Below are 27,724 nucleotides of genomic sequence, written 5' to 3'. Positions count from 1 at the left end.
GATCATATTCACTTACCTCCTCTTACTACTCCGTTAGTGCAAATGGCAGACATGGAGATACCTGTTAAAGTTGTTACTACTACACTCAGAGCAATAACTATGATTCCAAGACCTGAAAGATCCGAAAAAGAAAGTATATTCAAGTGTATTCAAATACCTGTTCGGATTAAATGACATAGTAAGAACTCGCCATTTTCCACAGAGGTTAGAGCAGGCCAGTTATAACTTTAAGGCTCTGAAACGCACTAGAACTTTGTTTCATAAAATACCTGACATGCACTTTTCCAGCAAAATTATTTACTCATCTTCCAAGGAGTGGCTGAAATGGAAGGAGTTTTATAAAGAAGGTATTAAATTGAAGATATCCACTGATCTGTATCAGCCTTTAAAATGAGAGGAGGAGGCGCCTCATGCTTAGTTTGTCCAACGATGTCCAACCTGGAATGTTCTCAATAAGAAAGACCTGCCGAAAGGTAACAGAAGATCTCCATGAAGAGCCAGAAGCCGTCCCTCGCTCAGCATTAGGCAGGATCATCTGCAACGTACTTCACAGACCAAACTGAAATCTGGGATTTATCAAACTGGCAACTCAAACGTGCCATAAATTGTGATTAGAGGTGGCTAGAATCATTACCTTCCAGTTCCTTTCAAGGTACCACTTGGTTTATCATCCTGCTGGTTTGCCTCGTATGAAAATACTACATAAAGGCCTTTTTAGGATTGAAAGCTTTAGTAACCCTAAGATTTTTACCTCCACGGACAAACCCATTAGTTGCTATTGCAGAAGTTGACAACCCAGTAATTGAGGTTACCATCGTGGCGAGAAGAATTATGATTACTCCAAGACCTGTCAGTAATAAGAAGATAAAATATTTTACTCATGTTCCATGATTCCTACAAATCATTCTCTCTTTAAATTGAATTTTCAGGCCAGAATCAGAGCAATAAACTGAAAAGATGGTTTGTTGACCACTTGCAGTTTGCAGCACGTTTCCAAGGAGTCCATTTCATAGGAGTAATTTATTCCCATCGGTCTTCAGACAGTGATTCTTTCTGCTGGGAGTACCCTGGCCAGAAGCTCTCATGATTTTTCAAAGGCTGGAGGAAATGAGCAAAGAACTGTCCCTGGCCATGGATGCTTATATCTGCCTTAAATAAACATCCTGGCTGTTTAAGTGAAGAAATCAACAAATTAACCAGGGCGTCTTGTAAGAATGCTGCTGTCTTTCATCAGTTAATTAATATTGAATTGGAGAAAGACTGTTGGTACAGTCTCACAGTGCGCCAGGACAAAGAGTCTGTCAGGTAGAGACAAGACCTGAGCGCAAACCCTCGTTATCCTTACTTGCCAAGATACCACGTGCTGCACTTCCCCACTCTCTCCTCGTCTCCTTCTTTCCCTGCAAAAAGTCGTTTTACTCTAACATGAGACAAACATTTCAAAATGGAAACTGCTGCTCAGATGCCATTTACTTTAACAGGTGATCTGTAATGTGTAATTTTAGAGAGCTCGGAATCTTCTTCTTGTTGTTGTGATATTTATTGACCAGGGTTCAGCCAAATTGAAACTTGGATCCTACAGCCGCCATCCAGCTAGAAGTGCTGCAAACATACTGATTTAGCTGCTGGATTTCTGCCTTCTGGCTTCCAGATCAGATTCCTGACTTCAGTTCATACTGGATGGTTATAGACACCCAATCCCTGAATAAATGTTCTTTGCTGCTCACGTTATAGCCACGTTATCACAATCCTTTAAGACAGAGCAATGTAATGTGTGAGATATCAATGATACGTAACATAGTGGATAACATAGGATATTTAAAGTGATTTGAGCCTCTAATAAATCACATTTATCCTATTGATTTTTGAACTCTTACTGTATTAATAATGCACCTATTTTGTCTGTAGGTCTATATAAAAAAAATCAACAGTCATTCCTGTTACACAGAAGGATATTTTTAAACCATGCAAATATTGTGCATGAGAAGTGGCTGAATATGACCTTTAATCAGCTATTAACTCTTAAATTGGATGAGATAGACACATTATTCTTAAAGTAGTTTTCAAATTATTTGGTAAGTGCATGTGCATCCTAAGGAGTAATTTTCCAGGATTTTCTATTGCATGTCACAATTCATGTTGTTAATATGTATATGATAAATAGAGTCAGATATTTATACAATGAGTAATACCTGCTTGGGAAGGCTTCCATGTTAGTGAAAAAAAAACATTAAAGAAGAAAAGTGTATAAAATAAAGTGACTCAACCAAAATATCATTGCAATATAATGTTATGTAACATAATTGTAATATTTGATGCCAGGCTTTCATTAACTTGGTGTTTTTCCCTGCCTTAGGCTAACCATTCCACGTGTAGCTACCAATCCAGACTTTGGAAATAGCAGCCTAGTTTGGACCTGGAACCTTGTCAGGACCACACTGTCCCTTTTTCCCAGCTGATGATAAACAGAGAACTTTGTTGGAACATTGTTTTTTTTCCCCTGTAGGAGCTTTTGCCCAAGACAACCTATCAGGGTATGGAAATAATTGAGTTTTGCCTCTTTGGCCCTCTAATGATGGGGATATAAATGGTGCCCAGATGGTGGTTTAATGGACTCATTTAATTTCGATGTTAGTGGCAGTACCCAGTGAAATCCCTGAGCCTTGGTGATGATGAGCTTCCCTCACTGTTCTCCTTAAGCAGCTTGGCTAGGGACTCAAAGCTCATTGCTTATAAGACATTCAGAAAATGCACTGAGAAATTATTGAAATGGAATTTGATGTCTCATTTTCAGAAGTAAAACTAACCTCCTTACATAAGGCATGCAATCTTAAAAAGCAACAGCAGAGCAATAAACCATAAGAAAGGAGGGTCTGCTTATCAGTGAATTAAAAAGGTAAAATTAAATGTGAAAGCAGAAAAGCTGTAACTGATGTTGGTGCAAATTAATGTTAAAATCTGATTAAAGTTTAGATGGAAACCCAGGCATATGGCTGCTAAGTAAGTTGTTCTAAAATGAATTACTCTTGCCTGTGGCTATTCTCACACCTCAAAACAAAGTAATACTTCTTGATGATCTCAATAAGTTACTAAACTGCCCTTAAAAACTAATTTTGCATGAAACCCCAGAGCAAAGTCTTGGCAATATTAAGATGCAGAATTTTCATGGCAAGGCATATACTTATGAGTGCCCTGGGCTGTGCGCTCTCATTTGGTATGCATCATAAAGCCAGCAAGCACCCCTTTGTCAGGCACGGCGCCGGAGCCGTGCACGGAGCGCTGCTAAAGTAGGTAAAGTTCTTCCGCTTACTTCTATTCCCTCTTTGTGTCTCTCTAAGTTTCTGGCTGAAATTTTTTTCTTAATGAGCATTTCATTTGCATTTTTTTTTTAATTATTATTTTTAAAGCCCCAGTGAAACTTTGGTGAAGTTACTGTATTCTGTTGGAGGTGACACTTCAACCATGCAAAATTACAGAGATGTTTCAATTCAGTGTTTTATTTTACTTCTATTAACGAGGAAGTGAATTATATTTATATTCAGTCTGAATTTGAGCACTGAGTTTTATCCAAGACCAGGAGAGTTGATGCCCTGAGGCCAGAGTTTGGACTCCAGCTCATGTCTACTTAATATTTCCATTCTGTGAGAATGCAAACTGGAAAACTTGTCACCCACCCTTTGGATTGCTGATTACAGCTGGGTCCCAAGTCAAAGATTGGGGCTCCATTTTTCTAGCCTGTATGATGAGCATGAGCCAGCACTGGGCCCTTGTGGCCGGGAAGCCAATGGTACCTGGGGTGGGTTAGAAGGGGGTGGTCAGTAGGTCAGAGAGGTTCTCCTGCCCCTCTGCTCTGCCCTGGGGAGACCACACCTGGAATATTGTGTCCAGTTGTGGCCCCTCAGTTCCAGCAGGACAGGGAACTGCTGGAGAGAGTCCAGCGCAGCCACCAAGATGCTGCAGGGAGTGGAGCATCTCCCGTGTGAGGAAAGGCTGAGGGAGCTGGGGCTCTGGAGCTGGACAAGAGGAGACTGAGGGGGGACCTCATTCATGTTTACAGATATCTAAAGGGTGAGTGTCAGGAGGATGCAGCCAGGCTCTTCTCAGTGACAACTGATGGTAGGCCAAGGGGTAATGGGTGCAAACTGGAGCACAAGAGGTTCTGCTTAGAGAAGAGAAGAACCTTTGAGAAGAACCTTCTTCCTGGTGAGGGTGGCAGAGCCTGGCCCAGGCTGCCCAGTGGGGTTGTGGAGTCTCCTTCTGTGCAGACATTCCAACCCGCCTGGACACCTTCCTGTGTAACCTCATCTGGGTGTTCCTGCTCCATGGGGGGATTGCACTGGATGAGCTTTCCAGGGCCCTTCCAGTCCCTGACACTCTGTGATTCTGTGCTCATGCAATCAGGGCGACGCTGCCTTCGCAGTTCACATTCTGTGCTTCCCCGGAGCAGCAGCTCTGAGAAGGAACTTGGACCCCATAACAACTGCTGATTCCCTGCACCTTCCTGCTGCTCCTCCAGCTGCTGCAGATCCTGCAGAGCTGTGAGCACTTTCTTACTGATTTCATTGAACACTCCACAAAGCGCTGGCTGGAGGCCCCAGAGCCCAGTCTCCAGGGACTGAGATCTGGGATTTGGATTAATTAAATTGCACAATGAAGAACCAAAGATACAGCACACAATGAAGTGTACTTAGTTAACTTCTAAGAAAGCTGGAGGAGAGTTTTTAAAACTTAGTGTTTCAAAGTACAGTAGAATCTAATGCTGTGCTATAGTTAAAAATAACAAAATCCTGATGAGATGAGACCTCCTTCCACTTCTGTTTTCATCTTTGTAGAGAAGTGTGAAGAAGCGTTGTTTTTAATATGTAGATGACAAGGTTTGGGATTCACAGATAAGCGAAGTGTGAACTCTTAAAGGTTAACTCTGTACGCACATATTAGAAATTGGCCCGAGTCATGAAGTTTACATCTGTTACAGGATCTAAATACAAATTTCACTAAAGCTTAGAAATATTCAAATGTGATGATCATATGCATAGTTAACAGATCTGTGCCTCTAAGCGGTAATTTGGCCGCGAGTCTGGAAAATTCCAATAGTTTGGAGGATTAACATCTTTTACTCTGGCAAGCATTTGAAAACATTATTTAGTTCAACATGCAAATGCACATCTCGGATTATATATTAATCATGATCATGTATAGTTTATCCTCTTTATCCCTTTCACTGTTGAAAATGATATTAAATAAGATACATACCAATTCCTGCTTGACCTACAATCCAGGAAAGTCGAATAAAAAGCATCACACCCCAGATATTAAGCATACATCTCACCTAGGTTTTAAACAAAAAATACTGCATTAGTGCAATGTTAAAAGTAGGGTGACAGTGTGCATTGCAGGCTTTTAAGAAGCACCCCAAACAGCCCTCGAGTCCACCTCCCGCTCTTCTTAAAAGACCTTAGTGTTGCAGAATTAATCTTGTTTTATTTGTTTTTGAAACGCAGGTAAGTTTCTCACCAGCACCCCCTTCACCCATCCAAACTTGACAAATCCTGGTTTGTTTTCCTCCTCCTTGCTGTCTGCTGCCTCCTCTCCCGCGGTGCTCTCTCCGTTGGCCACCCTCTCGGCGGAGCCGGTGCTCACGGCTATGTTCTAAGGGTCACACAGAAAACAAGCACGTTGTTGAGCCCAGCAGAGGACACCTGCCTGCCTAAGAGACACAGGGAATGAAGGAATTCCAAAGAAGATCAGCTTTTGCTGTCTCTGGAATAGAGGGCGATATTCCGCTCCTACCGGGCATCCGCAGGTGGGCTTGCTAACGGTGAGAAATGTGAAAGAATTCCACGGTGGAATAAATACATTATTATCTGATACTAAATTGTTTTTATTGTAAACTGTACTCAACATATATGTCGTGTTGATATGTTAGTGAAGCATACTAGGTTGGCCTCTACATGCTGCTGCGAAAATATATGGATAACACTAAGTGCAGAAACAGGGATAATTGCTCAGTGGTGAAGAGACCTGGCTGAGTGCTGCACGGCAAAGGTATGTGAAGAACTGTGGTGTTTGCTGATGGATAAAGTACAAAGGTAATTGCAGCAGCAAGTGGGTAACATACTCTTGAAAACAGTGAAATGTAGTAAATAATGCAGTAAATGAATAATCCTTTCTGTGGTTTAGCCATCTCTGGTATAGCCATAGTAGGTAGGATTAGAAATTGCCACTTTTGTGGTGTAACCGGAATAAATAGCCCAGAATTTTAGATTGTTCACATCCAGTTACAGACATAAATCTGTTTTACCTCTTTAGCTCTTCTGCCCTTTGAGGCAATTTAGCATCGTGATACGTTTCTTGTTGCTTGAACAGGAATCCCTCGCAGTACTGAGGTTTATACTCATTGTCGTTGCTGCTTTGTTTCTTTTAGTTATATTTTTATACCAAGTTCTGACTGGTTTTGTGAGGAGCTGGCATTAGATTAACTATTGTCAGGTATTGTCTGGATCTTCTGCAAAGACCTTCAGGAAGGACCGTGTACGTTGCCATAGCCTGGCAAAGGGTCACAAGCATGTGTCCCTTCTGGAGAGGAATCAAGATGCTTTTAGGGTTTGGAGGGGGATAAAGGGATAAAGATATTTCCAGATTAACTAAACAGGCCAAGGAGGGGAAACAGCTGTGAAATATATGAAGTTTTTTTCATCTTGCTTAAGCTTCAAGGCTGTTTCTATATTTTATCCATGGACTAAAAAACTGCAACAAATGACAACAAAACAGACATAAAGACCAACTGTATATGATACTTATGCTAATGTTTGGACTCTCCCTCCATGAGTGGGGGCTCCAGCCACTATGATGCGGGGTTGTAGAATGTCTTTGACACAGTAAATCCGAGATCATGCTCACAAATGAGAAATAAGTGACTGGATAATACATTTTGGCATGGATTAAACTTGGTGCCCCGGTCCTTTTGGCCCTAAGTGAAATGGGAATACAAGATCTGTTGAGAGCCTGTGACTGAACTCCTGAGCTACTTAGATAATTTTGACAATTCTTACCCTAAAATAATACCGGCTGTGTTTGCTGAAAATACAGTAAATTATTAAAGTGAGTTGAGGAAGATTAGCAGAATAAAATGAGGGGGGTTTGCTGCAGTGGTTAGAATTTCAAAGGGGTTTGGTCTTTGTACTTGAAACAAGTTGTTTCCTATGTACTTTGAATTAATTTGTGTTTTCTATGCCATTATCATAAATGATGGCCTTAAACCTTCCATAAATGCATTTTAAATTGGAGTGCTTTAGTGAATGATTGGTGATTTACCCAGCGGCTGTACCTGCGCTACTCGTGCATTAAGGATGTGGAATGAAAGTGACACAACATTTTGAAAAGCTACCAAACAAAACAAAAAGTTTGCTGCTTTTTTAAAAGAAGAAATGTTTTCCTTTCCTTGTTTCAGAACAGTTTAGTCTTCATCTCTCCTGAGGCTAAAGATGATGAGCTCATCAAGTCCCTGTAACAAGTGTGGAGAGTAGCCAAGACAAAGAAAGGTTAGATGATTTCTTATGTAGGGTAAATATTAAGCCCAAGTAATTATCACCAGCCATCAGCTGTGAAATAGCACTTAGACTATTTTTTAGGGATTTAATTGGCGCTTTGTGGCTTAATGTGTGCAAAAACTGACACATCTTGCTAAAAGATGACACACATTTGGCTCCAGCAGTGTGGGAACTAGATATTTGAAGTTCCTTTCAGCATTTGAAAAATTACATTTTCAAAAAGTGTATTCAACATTAGTATTTCTCTTCTGATGTTAAGCCCGGCATCAAAGCACAATAGGAATGCTTATGTGATGTTTAGAAATCTGAAGTCAAGCCTATTTCACTTCTTATTGGAACGTGGCAATGGGCTTTGACAGGACGGTTGCCTTCAACAACTTGAGTTTCAAAAAAGCCGGGAGCGAGGGCGGTGGGATTGCCCTGAGATATGGGATGGTAACCCTAGATTTTACTGCCAAAGTAAAAAGGAATAAAGCATCTTCTCCTGCATCTCGGGCTATTAGTCCAACCCAGTACACACTGGGTGAGGCATTTCATCCTGCCCTTGGTGGTGGCCGGAGAGCCAGCTGCACGCCGGGGCCGCTGGACGGGCACCCATCCAGCTGCACGCACCGCTTTTTCCTCCTGATAGCAACTCAGCCTCTTCATTCCATCTTAATTCCCTTCCCGACTAATCTACTATTCGGTGACCTTGTGTTTGTTTATTCTTCAGACTAAGCTCTGTAGACCGAAGTGATTTGTCCAAGGTCAGCAAGCGAGTCCGCGGGACAGCCAGGAATAGACTCCAGCCACGCTAATGGTGGGTCGTTCGTTCCAGGGCTGTGGTTAGTGGCTCCCAGACCAGGGCCACAACTCACATAAGGGCACAGCAGGTTGCCAGTGAAACAAAAATCTCGTTACCTCTGACATTCACCTTCCTATTTTGAGAGGCATAAGATTATCCTTCTGTAAGCTGGAGACTGGAAAAAAGTCTGGAAACTACCAAGCTGGATGATGCTCTTTTCTTTTCCCTAACAGCCCCAACCTGGGAAGCAATTTTCCCTTCGTTTGATTCAGGGATGGAATCTGCCTTCTTTTGACTCTTCTCTAAGGGAAAGCCTTAACATATCCTAAACAAATGTATCTAATTTTGTTTAAAATAAACCATTGAGAGATGCAGCAGCAAAAAAACGGAATTTTCTGGTAATAGTCAAAACTGAAAATCTCTTCACATGCTAAATGTTCAGTACATGTTAATTCAGCATTACGTTCAAAGCCAATACGCTATTTTTCTCTCCTCTGGCCACTGCTGAAGTACATTATTTCTATAAGAGGAAGTTTCTTCTGGGCATGGAAATGCGTTTAGCCCCTTGAGTAGCAGCTCACACATCTGCCAATGAGTAGAGATACCAAACTCATATTATTCCCTTTTCACATCCGTTTTGCATTTATTTTTGGAAATAGAGGGTGACCCAGGTAACCTGTTTCTCCTTTCTGTGTAAGCCATTTTATGCAGGTCTATGGAGACCTTAGTTTAAATAAGTCAGGCCCAAACTAGGAAGGTGTCCTAATAAGATCCTAAAGAATCAAGTCCTAATTTCCTAATGGCTATTTTTTTCCTTGATTTCATTACTTTTTATTAATCCTCCTGAGGCAGGTGAATCTCCAGAGAAAGAGAGTTTGACCAAGATCTGGACCAGCATCCAAAAATCAGATGCTTGTTGAAATTACTCAGAAGTACGTAAAACGGAGTGGAATGGCGATGAGACCAAGAACAGGGGGTTTTGCTGCCTTTCGACACTGTAAGTCTGAGTTTAACTATAAAGGTGATCTCTCTCTTTCCAGCTCTGCCCTGACAAGCGCACAATTAAGAACCTCAAAAAAGGTTTGATTCTAATTCTGTTAGTAGGTTCATCCTGTATCTCTCCCCTGCTTTTTACAGAGAGCTTGGTATTGTGGCTTAAGGGGGAAGAGTCTAATTTTGCTGAAGTCAATGGAGTATTATATTATTCCACTGTTTAGCAGTAGGTTTTTTAATAGTTTAACTGTTTCAAAGTGCTTAATCTAGTTGTTCTTGTCGCTGGAGATTCTCATTACAGGCTATTTATTTTGCATGGAGGTGATTCTTCCACATAGGGAAATCAAGCCTCAAAAGATCTAAGTAGGTGAATAATCAGCAAAATTCACCTGTCTGCCTGAGGCGGTAACACAGACATTGCTGAAAATCTGATATTTGAGACTTCATATCACCAACTTCTTAAATTCTTTCCTGTGGAAGTTCTGAATGTGCAAACCCCTCAAGATTATACCTGAACAATGTCTATTCTGGCAACTATCCACAGAGGGTGACAGAAGTGAGGATTATCACAATAAAGGGCAGGTTTTGGTATTTCATTATTCATTTACTGTACTGCCTTGGTGGAAAAAAAATGGAGCAAACAGGACGTTTCTGCTAAGGGGAAGCTCTTTCCATAAAATCCATTGGGCATATGTATAATAGTAAACTGCTCAATTGTGTTAACCAAAAGTAAGTCCACTCAGAAGGGGAGAGGAGCAACAGCCCTAGAAAACCTTTCAAAGGCAGGTTAGCCGTTTGTATCCTGTTTAGCAGTTTTCTCTGTAAGTGTATTTTATGTGGATATAGTCCTATCTAATATATGAGCAAAATCTGAACAGCTCTTCTATGTGATAGATTAGGAGGAATTCAGCCAGATTATTCCTCCATAAATGCTTGCGATGTAGTCATTAAAGAGGATCTTCAGATTCTCCCCAAACTCATTGGTATAATGAGCATGAAGGCCTAAATTCATTTGCTGAATCACCACCTGAAAACTGTTGTCTGCTACTCCTCTACTGAGCCAACACTTTCAACCTCACACCCTTGTTCTGGACTCTTTCTTGCTTTTTCAATGGTTTGTTACAGCTATAAACAGGTAGTGCTTTGGATTTCTGATTAGTTGAAATTGTATCTATTATACATTTTTTTATAATACTTTTATATTCATATATTAATGAATACAACAGAGGAATCTGTGAAACATAGTTATGCATTGGTGTTACATTCAAGTTTAGAATAAATGTGAATTGTGCAGCTTGGTTAAATTATGAATTGATATTCATAATCTGCCATCCTATCTCTTAAGTGAAACAGAAGAGATTCAGTAGTTTTATACTTCTAGACAAGATTAAGTTATGTTTTTTTGGCTAATCAAGGACATTACTATCACCTTTCAATAAAAATCTTTGCTTTGAGCAGGGTACATGGCAAAAAACATATTGCAACTACTAAAGGAAATATGCTAAGAGATTACTTGTACTTCTTCTCTTGGGCAAGGTCTATGAATTTAAGGACTTTCTCTTATTAATAAACAGAATTAACAGCCTGGAAATGGAATAGAGAAAATTTATATCTTTCCACTTACCTTTGCCAGTTGTTCATGAATTTCTAATAAGCTTGGTCTGCTGAGCTTATTCCCACTGACACTGCCAGTGTTTCTATAATAATCAATTTTGGGAACTGGGTCCACTGTGTTATGGCCGAAAGTCTGCAAATAGTACATTTTAGTGTGAGTATCATAGGGGTGTAAACTAGCTTCTGTTCTCTCCCCATTTTGAAGGAAATTGTCAAATAATTCTCTTTTTCCTGGTCTGTAACTGATTCTCAGTCTGTTATGTGCTTCGTCGGTAAAAGATGTTTCTTCATATTGTGGTGGGTCAGAGCCCACGTCCTCTTGGGGCGTTTCATTGTTGTCACGGCTTTCATTAATTATGTTAACTTGAAACCGGTTTGCATTTGGATCCAAGAATACCTTTGGCGAATTATTCATTGACATCTTGAGGGATGCTGTGGATTTAGGTCGCTGATCTGCGGGCACTTCTGTACCTGCAGCGAGTTAGTTGCGGCTGCAGCAAAGGCTTTAGTGCTGTCGCATAGGAAATCTTTGCTCTTAGAGTAATGAAGCTCCAAGAAATCTTCCTTGAAACCTCTAAGCAGTCTTCCTAATGTTGTCCGCTGTGTTTCTGCCATAAAAAGATATGAACAAAACATTTCTATTAACTTGCATAGTTAGATAAATTTTCCACCATATGCTTTCCCCCACCTCTCCAAGTATCCATGAGGTTGTCTGCCTGTGACTTATTGAGTAAAAGCAGTTGAGGCAAAGACGGAGTTTGTGGGGATGTTTCCATCTGTGATGGACGCATCCAACCCTTTAACCAAACTAGTGGTAGTTTGGTACAGGCTCCAAAGGAGGTAAAGGCCTGGTTCTAAATGGGCCAAGAACTCCTCTAGTTTCAATCTGTTCTCTGAAAACCCACGAAGGAGCAGAGTGACACGGGAGCATCGATACGTATGAGCTTGGAACACTCATGGTGCAATTAACACATGAATAGCAGGTGGCTTTTCCACGACTGCTTTGTCATGTAACGAAGTAAGTTGTGGGTACAAGGAGTCTCATGCGTAGTTTCCATCACATGTAATCTGACTACAAGCCAAGCGCTTTATCCCATAGATATGACAGCAAAAGTGAGTGGTTGTGGAGCTCTCCCAGCTAAGCGGCCGGGCTGCGTGGTGGCGATCTCCCCGGACACCGCTCCAGGTTGCTCCTTGAGGCACAAACACCTTTGATCAGCGGCAGATCTTTGGTAAGTGACTGAAATGGTGCAAAACTTGGTAGTGTGGTAACTTTGATTTGTGCCTTTGGTAGTTTTGAATCATTGCCGTGTAGTAACTGAGTGAACTCTGCCGCTGAGCTTTGTTAAGCCGCACATTTACAACATCCTATGAAAACCACTTTTGCTAATATCTTTGATGGCGATTCTTTAAGCGATCCGAATCACCCATTTCTGACAAATTGGCAGGATTCTACATCAGGATTCGTGACACCATCTATGTAAAATGGGCTTTGGATCAGATTCTAAGTACCTAAAACTAATTTTCAAATATAGTCTTTCTTTTAATAATGTAATGTTTAATAAAAGCCAGTGGAAGTGTAGGCGGTACAAGGGCCATGACACAAGATTCCATGCGGTGTGTTTACTGTTTATGTTCCACTTAAATATTATGATACTGTGTATGTTTCTCTCATAGTCTAGAATTATATTTGCATGAAAAGCTTAAATCAAATAGTTGATTTTAAATTAGCTACATAACATAGACTTGAAGTTTTCAGTAGTTTCAGGATGGCAACTATTTATGAGCAGGCAATTAAGATGCAGCAGAACATTAATTTTTTATGTGAATAAAATTAATGCAATATGAAGGAATAAATAGAATGAAACAGATCCAAAAATAGCATTTGGTTTCCTAAATTGTAACCAAGGAAATAAATGACTGTGGAAAAGAACTATTGAGAAATATTAACAACAGTCCTAGGCAGTGGAAGTTTCATAGAATTTTACACACAGTTTTACATTTGTAAACTCAAAACACCCTTTAAGATGTTTTCAAATAAAGTGTAGCAAGCCATAGAATCACAAAGGTTGGAAGGGACCTCGGGAGCGTATCCAGCCCAACCTCCCACTCAAAGCAGAGGGGACATTCAATGTAAATCAGGTCACTCAGGGCTTTCACCAGTCAGGTCTTGACATCCTCCAAGAACAGATTCCACAACCTGCCTTCTCAGCCCATTGTGATACTTAATTGTTCTCATAGTCATTTTTTTCTGTATATCCAGTGGGAACCTTCCATGTGTCACTCTGTGAGCATCATCTCAGCCTCCTGCTGTAAATCTCAGTAAAGAGCACGGCTCTGCCTTGCCAGGAACCTCTTCGTAAGTACCGGGGGGTGGCTGCTTAGCCTCCCCTTCATGCCTTTTGTTCACAGAATCACAGAATCACAGCATTGACTGGGTTGGAAAAGACCTCAGAGATCATCGAGTCCAACCCTTGGTCCAACTCTAGTCCATTTATTAGATCATGGCACTAAGCACCATGTCCAATCTCAGTTTAAAAACCTCCAGGGACGGCGAGTCCAGCACCTCCCTGGGCAGCCATTCCAATGCCTGACCACTCTCTCTGTAAAGAATTTCTTTCTAATATCCAGCCTAAATTTCCCCTGGCAGAGTTGAAGCCCATGCCCCCTTGTCCTATTGCTGATGCCTGGGAGAAGAGACCAATCCCCACCTGGCTAGAACTGCCCTTCAGGTAGTTCTAGAGAGTGCTGAGCTCAGCTCTAAGCCTCCTCTTCTCCAGACTAAACAAGCCCAGCTCCCTCAGCCTCTCCCCATAGGGCTTGTGCTCAAGTCCCTTCCCCAGTCTTGTTGCTCTTCTCTGGACCGGCTCCAGCACTTCAATGTCTTTCCTGAGCTGAGGGGCCCAGAACTGAACACAATACTCCAGGTGTGGCCTCCCCAATGCAGAGCACAGGGGAAGGGTCACTGCCCTTGGCCTGCTGACCACGCTATTTTTGATACAGGACAGGATCCCATTGGCCTTCTTGGCCACCTGGGCACACTGTTGGCTCCTGTTGAGCTTCCTGTCCATTAGTCCCCCAGGTCCCTTTCTGTCTGACTGCTCTCCAGCCACTCTGTGCCCAGCCTGGAGCGCTGCAGGGGGTTGTTGTGGCCAAAGTGCAGCACCCGGCACTTGGCCTTATTGAACTTCATCCCATTGGAATCAGCCCATTTTTCCAGTCCATCCAGATCCCTCTGCAGAGCCCTCCTGCCTTCCAGCAGGTCCACACTCCCTCCCAAGTTGGTGTCATCAGCAAATTTGCTGATGAGGGTCTCAATCCCCTCATCTAAATCGTCAATAAAGATGTTAAACAGGACTGGACCCAACACTGACCCCTGGGGAACACAGGTCTAGCGGGGTCTTGCCCCCTTGTTCTTCTTGTTAAGCAAGATCCACTTGCCCTGCAGGGCGAATGCTCCTATGCCACCCATCTTGGTGGCCCTCCATCAGACACGCACAACTTTATCAACATCTTTCTTACGTGGGCAATCGGGGGGACAGGTAGACAAACTGAGGAACTGGGTTCCAGAGCAGTCTGATGAGCACTGAACAGAGGGAATGGTCACTTCACTTGATCGACTGGGAATGCGATTGTACAGACCTACGTAGTTCAACAGGAGTTCAGGTCTGTTCGAACTCCCTAAAACAGACCATGCTTAGACATTGAAACGCTGCAAGCGTGTGTAAAAGCAGAAACTTTCAGAAACAAAATATATCTGTATAAAAGAATATATGAACTGAAAAATTGCGTAAATAAGCCCATTAGGTGCATTTTTTTAAGTTCTGTGTTTTCATAAGAGGTTGGACTAGATGACCTCCAGAGATTTTTTCCAATTTAAATTTCTCAATGATTTTGTGTAATGCGTCTGGCCCTTTGGCACTGAAAGGTAAAATTCTGCATCAATATTTATACCTTGGCAATGTAAATTTCCTCAGAAGTCACATATCGAAATTATAATTTGAAGAGCTGATATTCAAATGTCCTCCATCTTTGGTATGAGATATAGCTAAAACTTATTTTCTCACTTCTTCCATCAGCTATAGATAATATTCTGCTGTGACCTCTCTGCTATGATACCACTTTATAATCCCCTCATATTTCTGTTGGTTCTCCTGCTTACTGTTTTGTAAGCCTCACAGCAACATGTTACATTTATTTAGTTTATTTTACTTCTACTGCGTTTGGATGATCAGTATTATTATTATTACTCCTACACATTTCTGATCATAGATAGTATTCAGCTTCCTTCGGCCTTTTAAAGTTGGAAGAAAGTGTCTCATCTTCAGGCATGAAGGAGCAAAACCAAATCTTTTGTCGTTAAAGTCAATGAAACTAGGTTTGTTTCCATCTCCATGACTGAATGAAATCCCGATTCTTTGATGACAATGAGAGTTTTGCTACCAAGTAAAATGATTCTATAATTCCAGTCTTATTCCCATAATATTACTGTTTTGCTAGGAAAAGAAACGTCTCTTACCTTTCTGCTGTTCTTGAAAACAATACTTAGATTTTCACCGTGTATTTCCAGAGGTCTCTCAGCTGTTATTAGCCATCAATTTTGTGTTTAGTATTCTAGCATTAGGCATAAATCATCAAGTTCACCTTATTCAGGATAGTTTAACTTACCGCTCAGTCCTGTCTTTTTCGGGAAGGACAATCTGCCTCTTTGATGCGTGCATATAGCACGTCCCTCTCTTTGAGGCATTACAGACCCTGCCTTATTGGCCAGATTTTTCTCCTGCTTAATATACTGAATAGACCATCCAATCCCTCTCTTTCAAAACATTCTAGATGGTGATTTAGAGAAGCATTCTAGCTTGTTAACTATTAACCACGAAATGTACCTATCCATTACACCTACCGGGTTTATGGTATTGCACAATTTCTGAGGGGGCCTGGAAATACTTCTGTTATCTCCGTTTCCCTCCCAGCTATGCCCGATTCTGTGCACAGATCATGATCTCTCTGGTTTTGAGTTCTGCATCTATAGTAATGGAGATAACAAGAGTTCGGGCTTTAGCGCATTTTATGCAGAAGAGATTCCAATGAAGTCAGCGGGATCAGTCATTGATGGCTCCCCTAGTCTACATGTGTTTTTGAACCATTTGCTCCTAACCCTGTTCAAAGCTTTACTCTGGATATTGAAGGAAAACCTTTGAAAAGTTATGTTCTGTGTATTCTTCCCAGGAAGGCCGACTCCCACTCTTTTCTTTTGGGGGTGCAGAGGAGGTTGGTCAGGAAATGATGAAGCTTTGTAATTATAAGGGAATTTGATAATTGCTTACAGCACCAGATCGGGTCAAGAACAAAAATAGTAAGACAGTATTGGGATGCTTTGGGTATGTTTGCTCTGTCATTTAGAGATAACTGAACTATATTTAACCCAGATAACTTAAGTAGGTTCAGCACTCTAACCCGACCGCACAGAGCTCAGCTGTGCCGATTAGGTGTACGGAAAAAGAATGGCATGGTCAGGTCTCTGCAGTGGATAATCCTATCCAGCAATAACACATCACACGAATCAGTGTACTGATATCCACCTTTGATTTTGTGGTTAAATTAACTTAGGATAGATGCAATGTACTGGATCTCTGAGGGTCTGGCATATTTTTCTTATGTAGAATCTGAAGCAGTTTAAAAGCTCTTGCATTCGCAAAATTGTTTATGTTTTATAATTAAAATGGACAAGTGTAGATTAGTGTTGGCTGTTCCTCTTTTACATCTTTCAGATGGGAGGTTCATGTTCTTCCTTGTACAATCAAGTATTTCATGTTCCAAATGGCATTTGAGGTCTGCTGTTCTACCGGCTGCCTCTGCCTTGCATACAGGGCAAAAAGGGACAATATGTATTTTTCAGAGTACGTGCAAAAGAAACCAACCGCTGTAACTGATCTCCTTGTCTTTGCTCCTGGTTGCAAACAGAGCTGTTTAGCAAAAGTGACAGTGCTTAAAATTCTGATGCCAACCTTAAAGCCTGAATTGAATTTCTGTCAAGTACTGTCACACTTGCTAAACAGCTGCGTATATGAGGGTGACCTTGAATAGCCAGATTTGTGTCTCTGTGCTCACCGTTAGTTCTTCTGCCTTGATAGGATCTCCTATGACTAATTCTTCACTTTGACAGTCCAGCTCATACACTGTGCACAGTCGTAGGAGCACAAACAGGAGAACCAGCTGTGCAGAGAGGCTGGAGATCTCCAGTCCCCTCTGTCCCTGTCAGGGGCTGGGCACAAACGGGTATGCAGCACAGCTGTCTGTCCTTTGGCCTTGCCAAGCTGGTGTAATTACTGCTGGGAGCTGTTAAGCACACAGTTTAAGCTCCAGTTCAAACCGAATCATTTTCCAATAACCAAGTGGAGTCAAAAATTGGCATGGCCTGACCAGTTCAGCTAGACTGTAAGACTGGTTACTTAGCGTTCACTTTTTCACCACTGGTAGACTGGGACTGTGGTGGTGCTGGTTCAGACTGGAGTTCTGAGCAGGTAGTATGTTTTGTATTGCTGAATGTTTGTAGCATCAAAAATCTATTTAATGATGTTTGTTTACCTTCCACTAATTCTGTCTGACTTTCTGTTGCTGCGGAGTAGGAGAAAGGAGGCCTATCAAAACAACACTCGCATGCGAGCAGGCAGGAATAGATCTACACGCTGTTTGCAGAGGACCACATCATGTTTCACACAGCAGAAGCAATGTACAGTTTCCTTACGAACAGCCAGTAGCACAGCACCTGCTCTTCGTTGGAGATGAGACGTGAGTTAACAACTGATGGGATCTTTAGCTTTTCTGTTAGTTCCTTGTTATTGTTAGTGCACGGACCAGCTCTTGTTCCTCTCATCGACGTGGACACACACCTCTTGCAGGCACCTCCTCTGAGCCACAACCATTTGCTTTTGTATTCTCAATATACAAGTACAGTCTCTGAGCTTCAGAAAATTGTGTCAGATGGGGAGAGGAATGAGTTACCACTTTAGCATTCACCATTCATGAGCCTGTTTCTTGTCCTTCAGTTTTCCCTCCAGCCTATCATGAGACACAGGAGACATGAGATCATCCTCCTCTGAAGAGACAAGCATCATGTGATTCTTAAAATACTTTTTGGCACTGATAACTTTCTAGTGAATTGCTTATTGTAGTATTTCTTTGCTGTCAACAATTTCTTATCTACCATTACACTGTTCCTCAAATAAAAGCAACTTGATGTGCCTGTTGAGTTTGCAACAAATATTTATTTAACAAAATGGAAGTCACCAACATATCTTCAAAATGCAAGTATGTATAGCAAATGTAACCACGGTTGGTTTCCAAAATGAAATCAACATCAAATTTAAGGCAGGATATTCTGTGAGTTTTCATGCAAGAGCATATTCAAATGTTCCTTTATCCAACCCCTCAACTTCATCTTCCCACGTAGAAGAGGGCATACTGCTGTAGGGGTCCAGCAAGATTTTGAAGCATCTGATAATTAGAAGTCCCAGGAAAACACACAAAATGCCCACAAAGGCAAAGCCAGTTTTTTGCTCTAAAGTCAGAGGGAAGGCAGACATTTCGTTGACACTCATGCTGGCTGAAGTGTTGCTGCAGTAATTACTGCTCATCATTGGGCATCACATCCTGGGGTCTCTCGGGGATTTTCACCTCTATTGCTTCTTTGCCTGCATAGAAAAGTAGAATCAGTCTGGTTAGGTCTAAATGGGGTGTGTCTATCTGAGCTGTAGCGTGTGAACTTTAGTCGTGTCCTGTTCTTTTTTCACATTTAAATTATTGTGATAGAATTGCAACTTCTAGCCTCTACACACCATCCACTTACCGGCCTCTGTTATAAGACAGCAAACTCACAATTTTCTGGCCTTTTTTCTCCTCAAAACAGAGCAACTTCAGCACATGGCTGTTGCAAACAGCATTTTGTCAGACTGGGCACAGCCCACAGATTCTGGTTAGGCATTACTCACCAAGGTCTCCACCTGGATAAACCAGTATGCTTTCTGAAATGGCTTTACATGTCAGTCCTTGAACTAGTTAAACTCGCATTGACCTCAAAGGGAATTTCAGCCAAATAATGTGGATTTTGCTCATTTTCTCCTTGGTCTTCTCCATTAAATATGTACATATCCTGCCGTTTTACGGGCATAGTAAACGCTGGTCTGAATGTGCTCCTCATGGAGCTCAGGGGACTGGCACTGATGTGTGCCCTATGGAGGCAGGATGCTCGAGCATCTCCACCCCCCATTGCCACCAGGAGAGCTCTGTGTGTTTGTATTTTAAGGAGACCTGATGTAGAGATTTTAGCTGGGGGTGCGCAATGTTTTGCTTTATTTTAGGTTTTCCATCAGATATTGAAATCACCTCTTTCTTTTGTCTCTAGAGACAGCAGGAGAACTGGAAGGACTGGGACATCAGAAGTGCTAAAGGACAAAGGCATTTTTATTCTAAGGTTGGACCTTGAGGTTTTTTGGCTCTTGTTAACTAAAGTGCCCCAGGGGAAAACTCTTTTTGTTAACAATTCAACCGTCTTTCCCCCCCAGAGAATTCCCAGTATCCTTTTATTTCTTGGCAGAGTAATTAGGCCACTCGGAGCTCGGTGCTGCCATGGCTACCCGGCTCCAGGTACCTGTGCTCCCAGCCAGTTCAAAAGGAGCTCCAGCGCCTGTGCTCTGCGCTGCAGTCATGGCTGAGAGCGGCCACATCCTGCGTCAGCCTACAATTAATAACCACAGAAAACGTAAAAATAAGATGTGGTATTCCTGAGCAGACAGAAACGGGCAGAACTTTAAAGTCGTTTGGTGTCTCCTTTCTCACTTCAGAGTTTCTGGGATTTTTTAATATTATCCTAAAGAATGAAAATCTTAAAACAAGGATTAAAAGGGCAAGGCACAAGTCTCTTTCTTTCCACAATAACTCTCAATATAGTAGGTATGGTTTCCTATTACAGTCTTTACACATTTGCCAGAGCATAACAACCAATGTTGTGCTTGTTCTATAGACCTGTGTATGAGATCCTTCCGTGCTCGGAATGATGCTCTGCTCTTTGGGTCACGCTCTTTTAATTCCTGTTAAATTAGAGAAAAAAAATCCAGATATAGCCTGTGGGAATTAGAAGTAATGTCAACAATAATCAATATTTGTTCTCTGAAAATACATCACTGATTAAGCCCACCTGCTGTATGGATTTTCATTGGGCATAATTCCCATTTTTCTACTAAGTTTCACCTTATGTAGGAAAAAAAAAATCACATAAAATACAATATCACAAATTTTTGCCACGGATCAGTTGATTTGAACAAGAGCCAGTCAAGGAAAAAATTACCTTCCAAAAGTCCTATGGCACTGGATTATAAAAATTAAATTAAAGGCTTATATGGGAAAATGATGTGTAGACGCTACCTGAGAAACCAGACCCCAAAATCCTGATTGCTATCCTGAAAGACACATAGAGAAACCTTAGGGACAGGCTGGCCATGGAGAACCCTGCATTTGTACTGAGTCCAGAGAAATACGTATGTGTTTGAGGTGACATTTCTTCACCATAGAGAATCATATTCCAAGAATATGACTTCCAGTCTTAATAATTTTGCAGGTTACACACTGGAATTAGTGGGATCTGTTTGTACATTATCCGCTTGTCAGGAGACATAATGGGACAGATCCCTGTGCAAAGCTTGACTGATGCTGAAACATGGAGTGGTAAGAAACTGATGCCTTAGTCTTATTTAGCAAGAGTTTGGCTGAAACAGCTGCATGAGAAAACAGCTGCATTTTGCTTGGGGGGGGGATTGGTTCTGGCAAACTCTACTGTGCAGCTTTGTGTTCTTCTCTTCCTTGTCCTGAGTATCAGGAATTGTAATTGAAGCCTTCAAGTTCACAGAACATTTTGCTCTAATTATGTATCCCCAAAACTGTGGTACCAGGACTGACCTTGAGTGCCTTTGGATAGTTCTCCCATTTTAGTGCAGCGTGCAGGTGAGATGTCCTCACACAGTTAGCCAGCTCTCCTTCCATTTGCTGCAGTGTGCCCATCAAGTCGTGAGTCAGAAGACTCTGAATACTAACTGACATGGCCTGGATCCAAAAATCCATGAAGATAACCTTTAGGGCAGGATGATGGGGACAGGCATTATATCAGTTAGAACCTGCAGAGTCATTTTGGAGGGGCTGGCCTCAGACTGACCTCTCTTGACTTTTCTTTATAGGTCAAGACTCTACTCATCTTTGATTCATTGCCTGTATAAAAACACTGGCATACAGAAAGGCTCCTTAACATCCAGCTGTGAAATAAAAGGCCACTGGAGGCCCTTGTGAGGCCAGAAGAAACAATTGGAGTCCTAGAGAAAATAGGAATGAGGCAAACAGCTTAGCACATAGAAAACTGAGGTAAGAACGGAGGTATGAGCTGGGTGTGCTGGCTGCACCTATGGAGGGTGAAGGGGAACACCATGGACACGAAGTATTGTGAGGCAGCTAAAAGAAAGCTGTTGAAATTCTTAACATTCTAGCAGCATCACCATCCCAACTCTGCCAGTGTTTGGTGTGGATTGAAGACCTGAGCCCCAGCTCTTTGGTGATTTAGGTGTCATTTTTTTTCAGACCTAGCTTTCACCATTGTGCTTTCAGAGATACTGAGAAGATTGAGGAAGCGGCCAGTAAGTAAATAAAGACTTCCTCAAATATCTTCCCTGTATTTTGGGTTTCAGTCCTTACCTCACAGAACCCCCTATAAGTTGGTTTGGTTTTGTAATGGCTCAGTAGCGGAAGTTCGTACCTTTAGCATCTGCTCAAGCTGGGAGTATTCATCATCTTGGCATGATTAAATATCAGGTGTCTGAAAACTCACTTCATAAACCACAGTGTGTAACAAAACGGACTATACCAGTTGCCATCTGCTCTCCCCTTGGGTGGCTGCAGCCCAGCTGCTGGTTCATGGATCTGGTCATTCTGAAGGTAGTTCAAATAGCTTTAGTTGTGGGTTTGTGTTTGAGTGACAGCAAACCTGACTTGCAAAGGTGCTGGTGTGGACAGGGGCACAAACAGGCGTCCTCTGGGAGTTTCAGAAGCGCCTCATTTGCGCTTAACTACCTGGTCAAGGAAACCGAACCGTATTCCAGGAATGCTGTTACAGGAATTGGGCACAGGAGGCGGTAAGGTGAAAGGATTAGCAATGGACAAGACCTAATGAAATAGAACTCAGCATTAATTCGGAATTCTCCAAAGGATCTGAGCTATCTGAGTTATCAAGACATGGCCAGAAACGCTGCAAAAAGTGACTCCATGGGCAAGCTGTCACGCTCATGTGCACGTTGCATGCCTGTATCCTCTACACTGCGGGGGAGAAGACGTTCTCTTCAGGGCAGAGGTTCTAAGACAACATTCAGGGAGGTGTAAGGTAAGAAGGCCTGGGCATGGATGCTGAGCAAATGAAAGCACAGCAAACTGTTCTGCAAGGATAGCGAAGCCCCACAAAAACAGGCAGTGTTTTTGCAGCATTCTAACTCAGAGTGCAGGCAACACTTTTTCACAGAAATGGCATTTCCCTGGAAAGAAGCAGCAGCCAGGCAGTGCCATTTCCAGCCTTTAGACAAGCAATGAATTGTGCAGAAATGAGACTTTATCCTTAACAAATACACAAGCCCCGAGTCTCCACTGGACAAGAGCCCCTGTGCTGTGAATTCACAGATGTGGTCTAGGCTTGGATAATCTAGAGAGGCAGGAAAATAAAGCGTTCGCTAGCATCATCCTTAACTTGTGAACATGAAAAAGCGTTGCCTGCTTCCCTGGGGATGGAGGCTGTGGGAGACCGAGCACCTGCAAAGCAATTGTTGCTGTAGGATTGCACGCACAGCCATCACATCACCCCCACCGGCCCCGCTTCCCTGGGAGGGCAGATTTCCGCGTTTACCCCCCCTCGGCCGCCCGCCCCCCGCCCGGGGCGCCCCTCACCCGCAGGGCGGTGCGGGCCGGGCCGCAAGATCAGCCCCGCCGCGCCCCCCGCGCCGCGCTACCAACCCTTCTCCTCCGCGGCCGCGCTGCCCATGGTGGCGGAGCGCGGAGCTTCCCGCGGCTTCGGGCTCGCTTCGCCGGTGGTCGAAAGCCCAGGCTGGAGCCCCGACGGCTCCGGCCCCGGGGAACGGGGTCCCGGGCGGCGGGGGCGGCGCGCCCGGGCTCCCCTCGCCGCCCGGCGATGCGGCCCCGCCGGGAGATGCTCAAACCGCCCTAATTAAAAAATTAAACACGGCCGCTGCTGCCACCGCCTCCTCCCCGCCCGCCCCCTTCCATCGCTATTCAGCCGCGCTCCTCTCTCCTCTCCAACCCCCCTTTGCACGGATTAAACTGAGGAGCGTGGAAAGTTCCTGCAAAACACTACGTGCGCTGCATGGGTAAGGGCCCGGCCCCGGGCCGCTGCGGAGCCGTGCGGGAGCTGCTCTCCTCCTCCCGCTCCCGTGCCGCTCTGGCCGGGGAACGGGGCTCCAAAGGCTGGGTGGTGCCCGCAGGATGGAGCAGCGGGCTGCGGTACCCGCGGGAGCGGGGCTGCCGCCCTGCGGAGCCCGGAGCCCTGACCGGCCGGCGGGGCCCCGGTGCGGGACCTGTGGAGCCGCGCTGGGGGCGGCGGGGCCGTTCTGCTCGCCGGGAAACGGCCGCCGTGCCCGCGGCCAGCAGGGTTTTACATGCTGATGCTGAGTTGCTTTGCGTGGTGAGCTAAAACCCTCTTAGGCTGCATCTGCACTGTGGCCTCAAGTCCTCCCAGCAGCTTTAATAGTAATAACAGTTAAAGCACAGAATATGTGGCGACATATGGCTGGGAGCTGCTCTTGGTGCAGAAGCCTAGACCTCGCTTTATATCCTTTCATTAGCTGTGTTTAGGTGATGCTGGTTGTATATTAAAGAGGTTTTCATTTGCCACAACAGCAGGTGTTTAAGGTGGATAAGGAAAGAGGATTTCTTTTCCCAAAGCTGGATCTGTATATTGCACTAATAAACAGCAAATCATGTTAAAATGATAGTGATTCCAGATTTGTATGCTACCCCAGCGAATACACCCCTGCAGAGATGCACGTGAGCTAGTGGAACAGGACCGTCTCATAGTGCCATGCATCATGAGCTTTTTGAAGGCTACTGTAGAGCTACTAGCAGAATTTGTTCTGTAGAAAATAATTTAAAACCTCTTAGTGGTTTTTTTTTGTTTTTGCTACATGCAATAACACCAGGATAGGTTAAACCTTTTTCTTCCTAATACAAGCCGGGAAAAGTGTTTTGCGTTACCTGCCCTACTAAGGGCTGATTCTTCTGCTGTGTCTGCAGTGGGCTTCGAAGCACTAGGTATTCTCAAAAACATGCTTTTTCCTGTTAGCACAACTAATGGTTAACTCTGCACTCACCAGTGGTTATTAGTTTGATCTTCTAACGTTGCAGCATCAGTCATGTGGTAAACAATGTCTGCTGCTGAAATTATAAATCAAGCTAATTTTTGAAGTGCCTCTCCTATTTAAATATCCATGAAGGCTATATAAATAGATTGTTTTAAATAGGGTAAGATTGTGCTTTCAGAATATGTATATAAGGAGCCTCTTCTGTTCCCAAGGAGCTCTAATTTTCTTTTTTAGCTCTGTCCCTGATTTACTTGGGGCCCCATGGAGGTCTCTCGCTAGGGGGATTTGGGGATTAGCAAACACACAAGGGCTCACAATTTCATGGTGCCCCCCAACCTAGCACAACTGTTTAGGTGGAGTGACATAAATCCAGGCTTTTCCAACATTATACTTGGGGAACGTTACTGTAAGTAGGTCCTGGGAGTAGCCAGGACCACTATGTCTGCTCTGGCTGGGAATGAGGCAGCATTGGCAGTAGAAATACATAACCTGTGAGGGGGTGCATCTTGCCTCTTCTGTCAGATTTTGGGAATGGACACGGGGTCTTTCAATACCATTTTTCTTGGAAAAAGGTTTACTTGGGGGATCTTCCTCCCTATAGCTATATTATTCTTGCTTCTCATTATTCTTGTAGGAGTGAATGTTGAGAGATTTTTTTTTTTCTAACTGTGAAATACTTGTACTGTGTTGTGGCAGAAGTTACTGAAATCATCTGATTATTTCTAGGAATCTGACACTTATGTTCGATTTTAAAGACCCTGTTTTTGGTTTTATGTGTTGCAGATGCACTTTTCATGGGAATGAAGCTGGTAAAGAAACTGGCAGCCAGCGACAGGGAATGAGTCTCCTCCTTCAGTTACGGGCTGTCAGCAGACAAGTAACACTGTTTCTGTTCAAGATGTTCTCTTTTAAAATGAAAAAGTGATGGAATGACTTAATCTTTTCCTGTATTTCATTGTTTTTCCACTTGAAAGTCACTAGTGTTGCTCTTGCATACGAACAGTGATTTTTTTGTAAGGCAAGTGGGATAACTGTATGTGTTGCCGTTCTGGATACGTGGACAAATGGAGTGCTGAATACTCTTCACTTTCCATTTCTTTATCAGGCTCCATCTTCTTTGTATTCAACAGAACAAGAACTATTACTTGCATCTGACTTCAATCATATTTGCTATTGATTTGATCCTTATTTTAGGGAGTATTAAGCATGTCCTCAAAGGAGAGCCCTTGAACAGAAATAGAGATTTTATAATCATCTAGTAATTTGGTACATTGACCTTGCAAATTCAACTGGCCTAGTTTGAGGTTGGGCGAGACACTTAAAGCCAAGTGGGTACCAGTAAGTGAAAGACAATAGGGAATTTTTAGAGCTATTAGCAGGTTAATACTTTTCAATGTTTAAGGATCATTGGAGTGATGTTAGTGTCAATCAAATGTAACTATTTTGAGGTATAACTAGCTCCATTGCAACTTGCTTTTCAGTTTAGCTTTAGAAAGCTCTTTGCATGTTCCTTCCTTCACAAATAAACTTTCCCTTCAGTTGCTAGAAATTTAAAATGGGCTGATGAGGACAGAGTGAGTGAAGAGTATTGTGTGCAGAAGAAACAGATCAAGTTGCAATTCCCCTCCTAAGCAAATTTAAGCAAGTCTAAACAAGTCTGAACAGGCTGCCCAGGGAAGTGGTGGAGCCACCATCCCTGGAGGTATCTAAAACATAAGCCCTATGGGGAGAGGCTGAGGGAGCTGGGCTTGTTTAGTCTGGAGAAGAGGAGGCTTAGAGGTGAGCTCAGCACTCTCTAGAACTACCTGAAGGGCAGTTCTAGCCAGGTGGGGATTGGTCTCTTCTCCCAGGCATCAGCAATAGGACAAGGGGCCATGGGCTTCAACTCTGCCAGGGGAAATTTAGGCTGGATATTAGAAAGAAATTCTTTACAGAGAGAGCGGTCAGGCATTGGAATGGCTGCCCAGGGAGGTGCTGGACTCGCCGTCCCTGGAGGCTTTTAAACTGAGACTGGACATGGCACTTAGTGCCATGATCTAGTAAACAGATTAGAGTTGGACCAAGGGTTGGACTCGATGATCTCTGAGGTCTTTTCCAACCCAGTTGATTCTATGATTCTATGATTCTATAAAAGACACGCAGATGTGGTGCTTAGGGACATGGTTTAGTGGTGGACTCGGTAGTGCTAGGTTAACCATTGGACTTGATCTTAAAGGTCTTTTCCAACCTAAATGATTCTATGATCTGGGGGGGTGGTGGGGTGGTCCTGAGCCAGTTAGTGCTGTTGAAGACTTATTCAGGATGGGGGAGGGAGAGCAAGAAGGATAGTGAAGGCAAACTGGAAAGGTGTGGAAAGGGCATGGGGGCAAGTGGCAGAAGCAATCAGCACCGCAGCTACAGGTGTGAAGGTCTGTGCGCCAGGTGGGCTCCGGCTGTGAAATGGTTGTGAAATGGTTGTGCTCTGCTCAGCGAGGCTGGAACGCGCCTGCTGGCAGACAGGCTGCTGCATTTGATAGTTTGCCTTTTTGAAGTGCAAAATGTGTTGCATTCCAAAGTTAAAAAAATAACAATGCATTTCTCAGACTGGAAAGATAATGTTTAATTGCAATGAGAGGGTTTGCGGAAGAGAATATTTTAATATTTGCTTTACTTGAGGTCATTTACAGTATTGCAACAGAGGGTGTTGCAGATTTTTAAATTATGAGCTACGAAAGTCGAATGATTTACAAAGCGAAGCTGTTAAAGCGACCCTTCTCCAGCTGTACCCAGGGCTTTCTGGGGAAGGGACAGGGCCTGGAAAGTGCTGAGCGTGTTTAGGTGCCATAGCAAACAAAACAAGAACAAAGTATGTGCGACACATTGACTATGCAGGTATCATAAAGGCGAGAACAATGTCTGACTGAAAACAGTCATTTACAAAAAATAAGTCAATGGGTTTAAAACGTATGAGGCTCAGAAGTCCCATTCTCTCAAGTTCCATGCAAACTGACTTTCAGGAAGATCTTTTTACAAAGTCCCACCTGCTAAAAGTGCTGATGAGCTGCTTTTGATCATGATTTACCTGGAAGCAAAATGAAAAATAATATTGAGACAAAGCAAAGACCAATTAAAATGACTTTTTCTAACAGGATGGTTAGACTTATTTGGTCATTAGCAAGTTGAGAGCAATGACTTGTTTTTCGGTGAGGACTTGAGACATGAATTTACTGGGAAGTTATTGTACTGAAAAGAATGGAGATACTTAAAACGTGTAATTATTGTAGTCCCATAACTACTACTTGTACAAGAGACTTCTAAGCCTAATTTATTTACAGTTGTTTATATTTATGTATATATGCAAGAACACTAATAATAATCCATTACCCTCTGTCCTCAACTCGGTG

The 27,724-nt window shown here is 42.9% G+C and overlaps 2 protein-coding genes across 4 annotated transcripts in view; both read right to left on the bottom strand.

The window, feature by feature from the left end:
- The window catches only part of SLC12A1 (solute carrier family 12 member 1), a gene marked incomplete at both ends in the record, with an annotated part of 43,648 nt that extends 32,286 nt beyond the window's left edge, over nt 1-11,362 (bottom strand). The window contains 4 exons of one of the 2 annotated variants that reach the window (XM_082060721.1): nt 752-847; nt 5,254-5,329; nt 5,515-5,649; nt 10,952-11,362. In XM_082060721.1, the coding sequence (XP_081916847.1) occupies nt 752-847; nt 5,254-5,329; nt 5,515-5,649; nt 10,952-11,362 (718 nt within the window). Of the gene's footprint in view, nt 1-16; nt 113-751; nt 848-5,253; nt 5,330-5,514; nt 5,650-10,951 lie in introns of both variants that reach the window. The other variant, XM_082060722.1, reaches the window with a different exon arrangement.
- Nucleotides 11,363-18,207: 6,845 nt separating this feature from the next.
- On the bottom strand, nt 18,208-23,199 carry CTXN2 (cortexin 2). 2 transcript variants are annotated; one of them, XM_082060795.1, is made up of 3 exons: nt 22,981-23,199; nt 20,896-21,066; nt 18,208-18,635 (listed from the first exon to the last, which is right to left on the bottom strand). In XM_082060795.1, exon 3 carries the CDS (start codon nt 18,579-18,581, stop codon nt 18,333-18,335), a length of 249 nt encoding a protein of 82 aa, XP_081916921.1. In that variant the 5' UTR covers nt 18,582-18,635; nt 20,896-21,066; nt 22,981-23,199; the 3' UTR covers nt 18,208-18,332. The 2 variants fall into 2 exon arrangements, with proteins under 2 accessions (XP_081916921.1, XP_081916922.1); XM_082060796.1 differs by lacking the exon at nt 20,896-21,066.
- Between the last annotated feature and the right edge of the window lie 4,525 nt (nt 23,200-27,724).

Source organism: Streptopelia decaocto (genome assembly GCF_964273445.1).
Source record: "Streptopelia decaocto genome assembly, chromosome: 9".
NCBI lineage: Eukaryota > Metazoa > Chordata > Aves > Columbiformes > Columbidae > Streptopelia > Streptopelia decaocto.
Note: the sequence above shows the minus strand (reverse complement) of the source record. Positions and strands in the feature narration are given on the sequence as shown.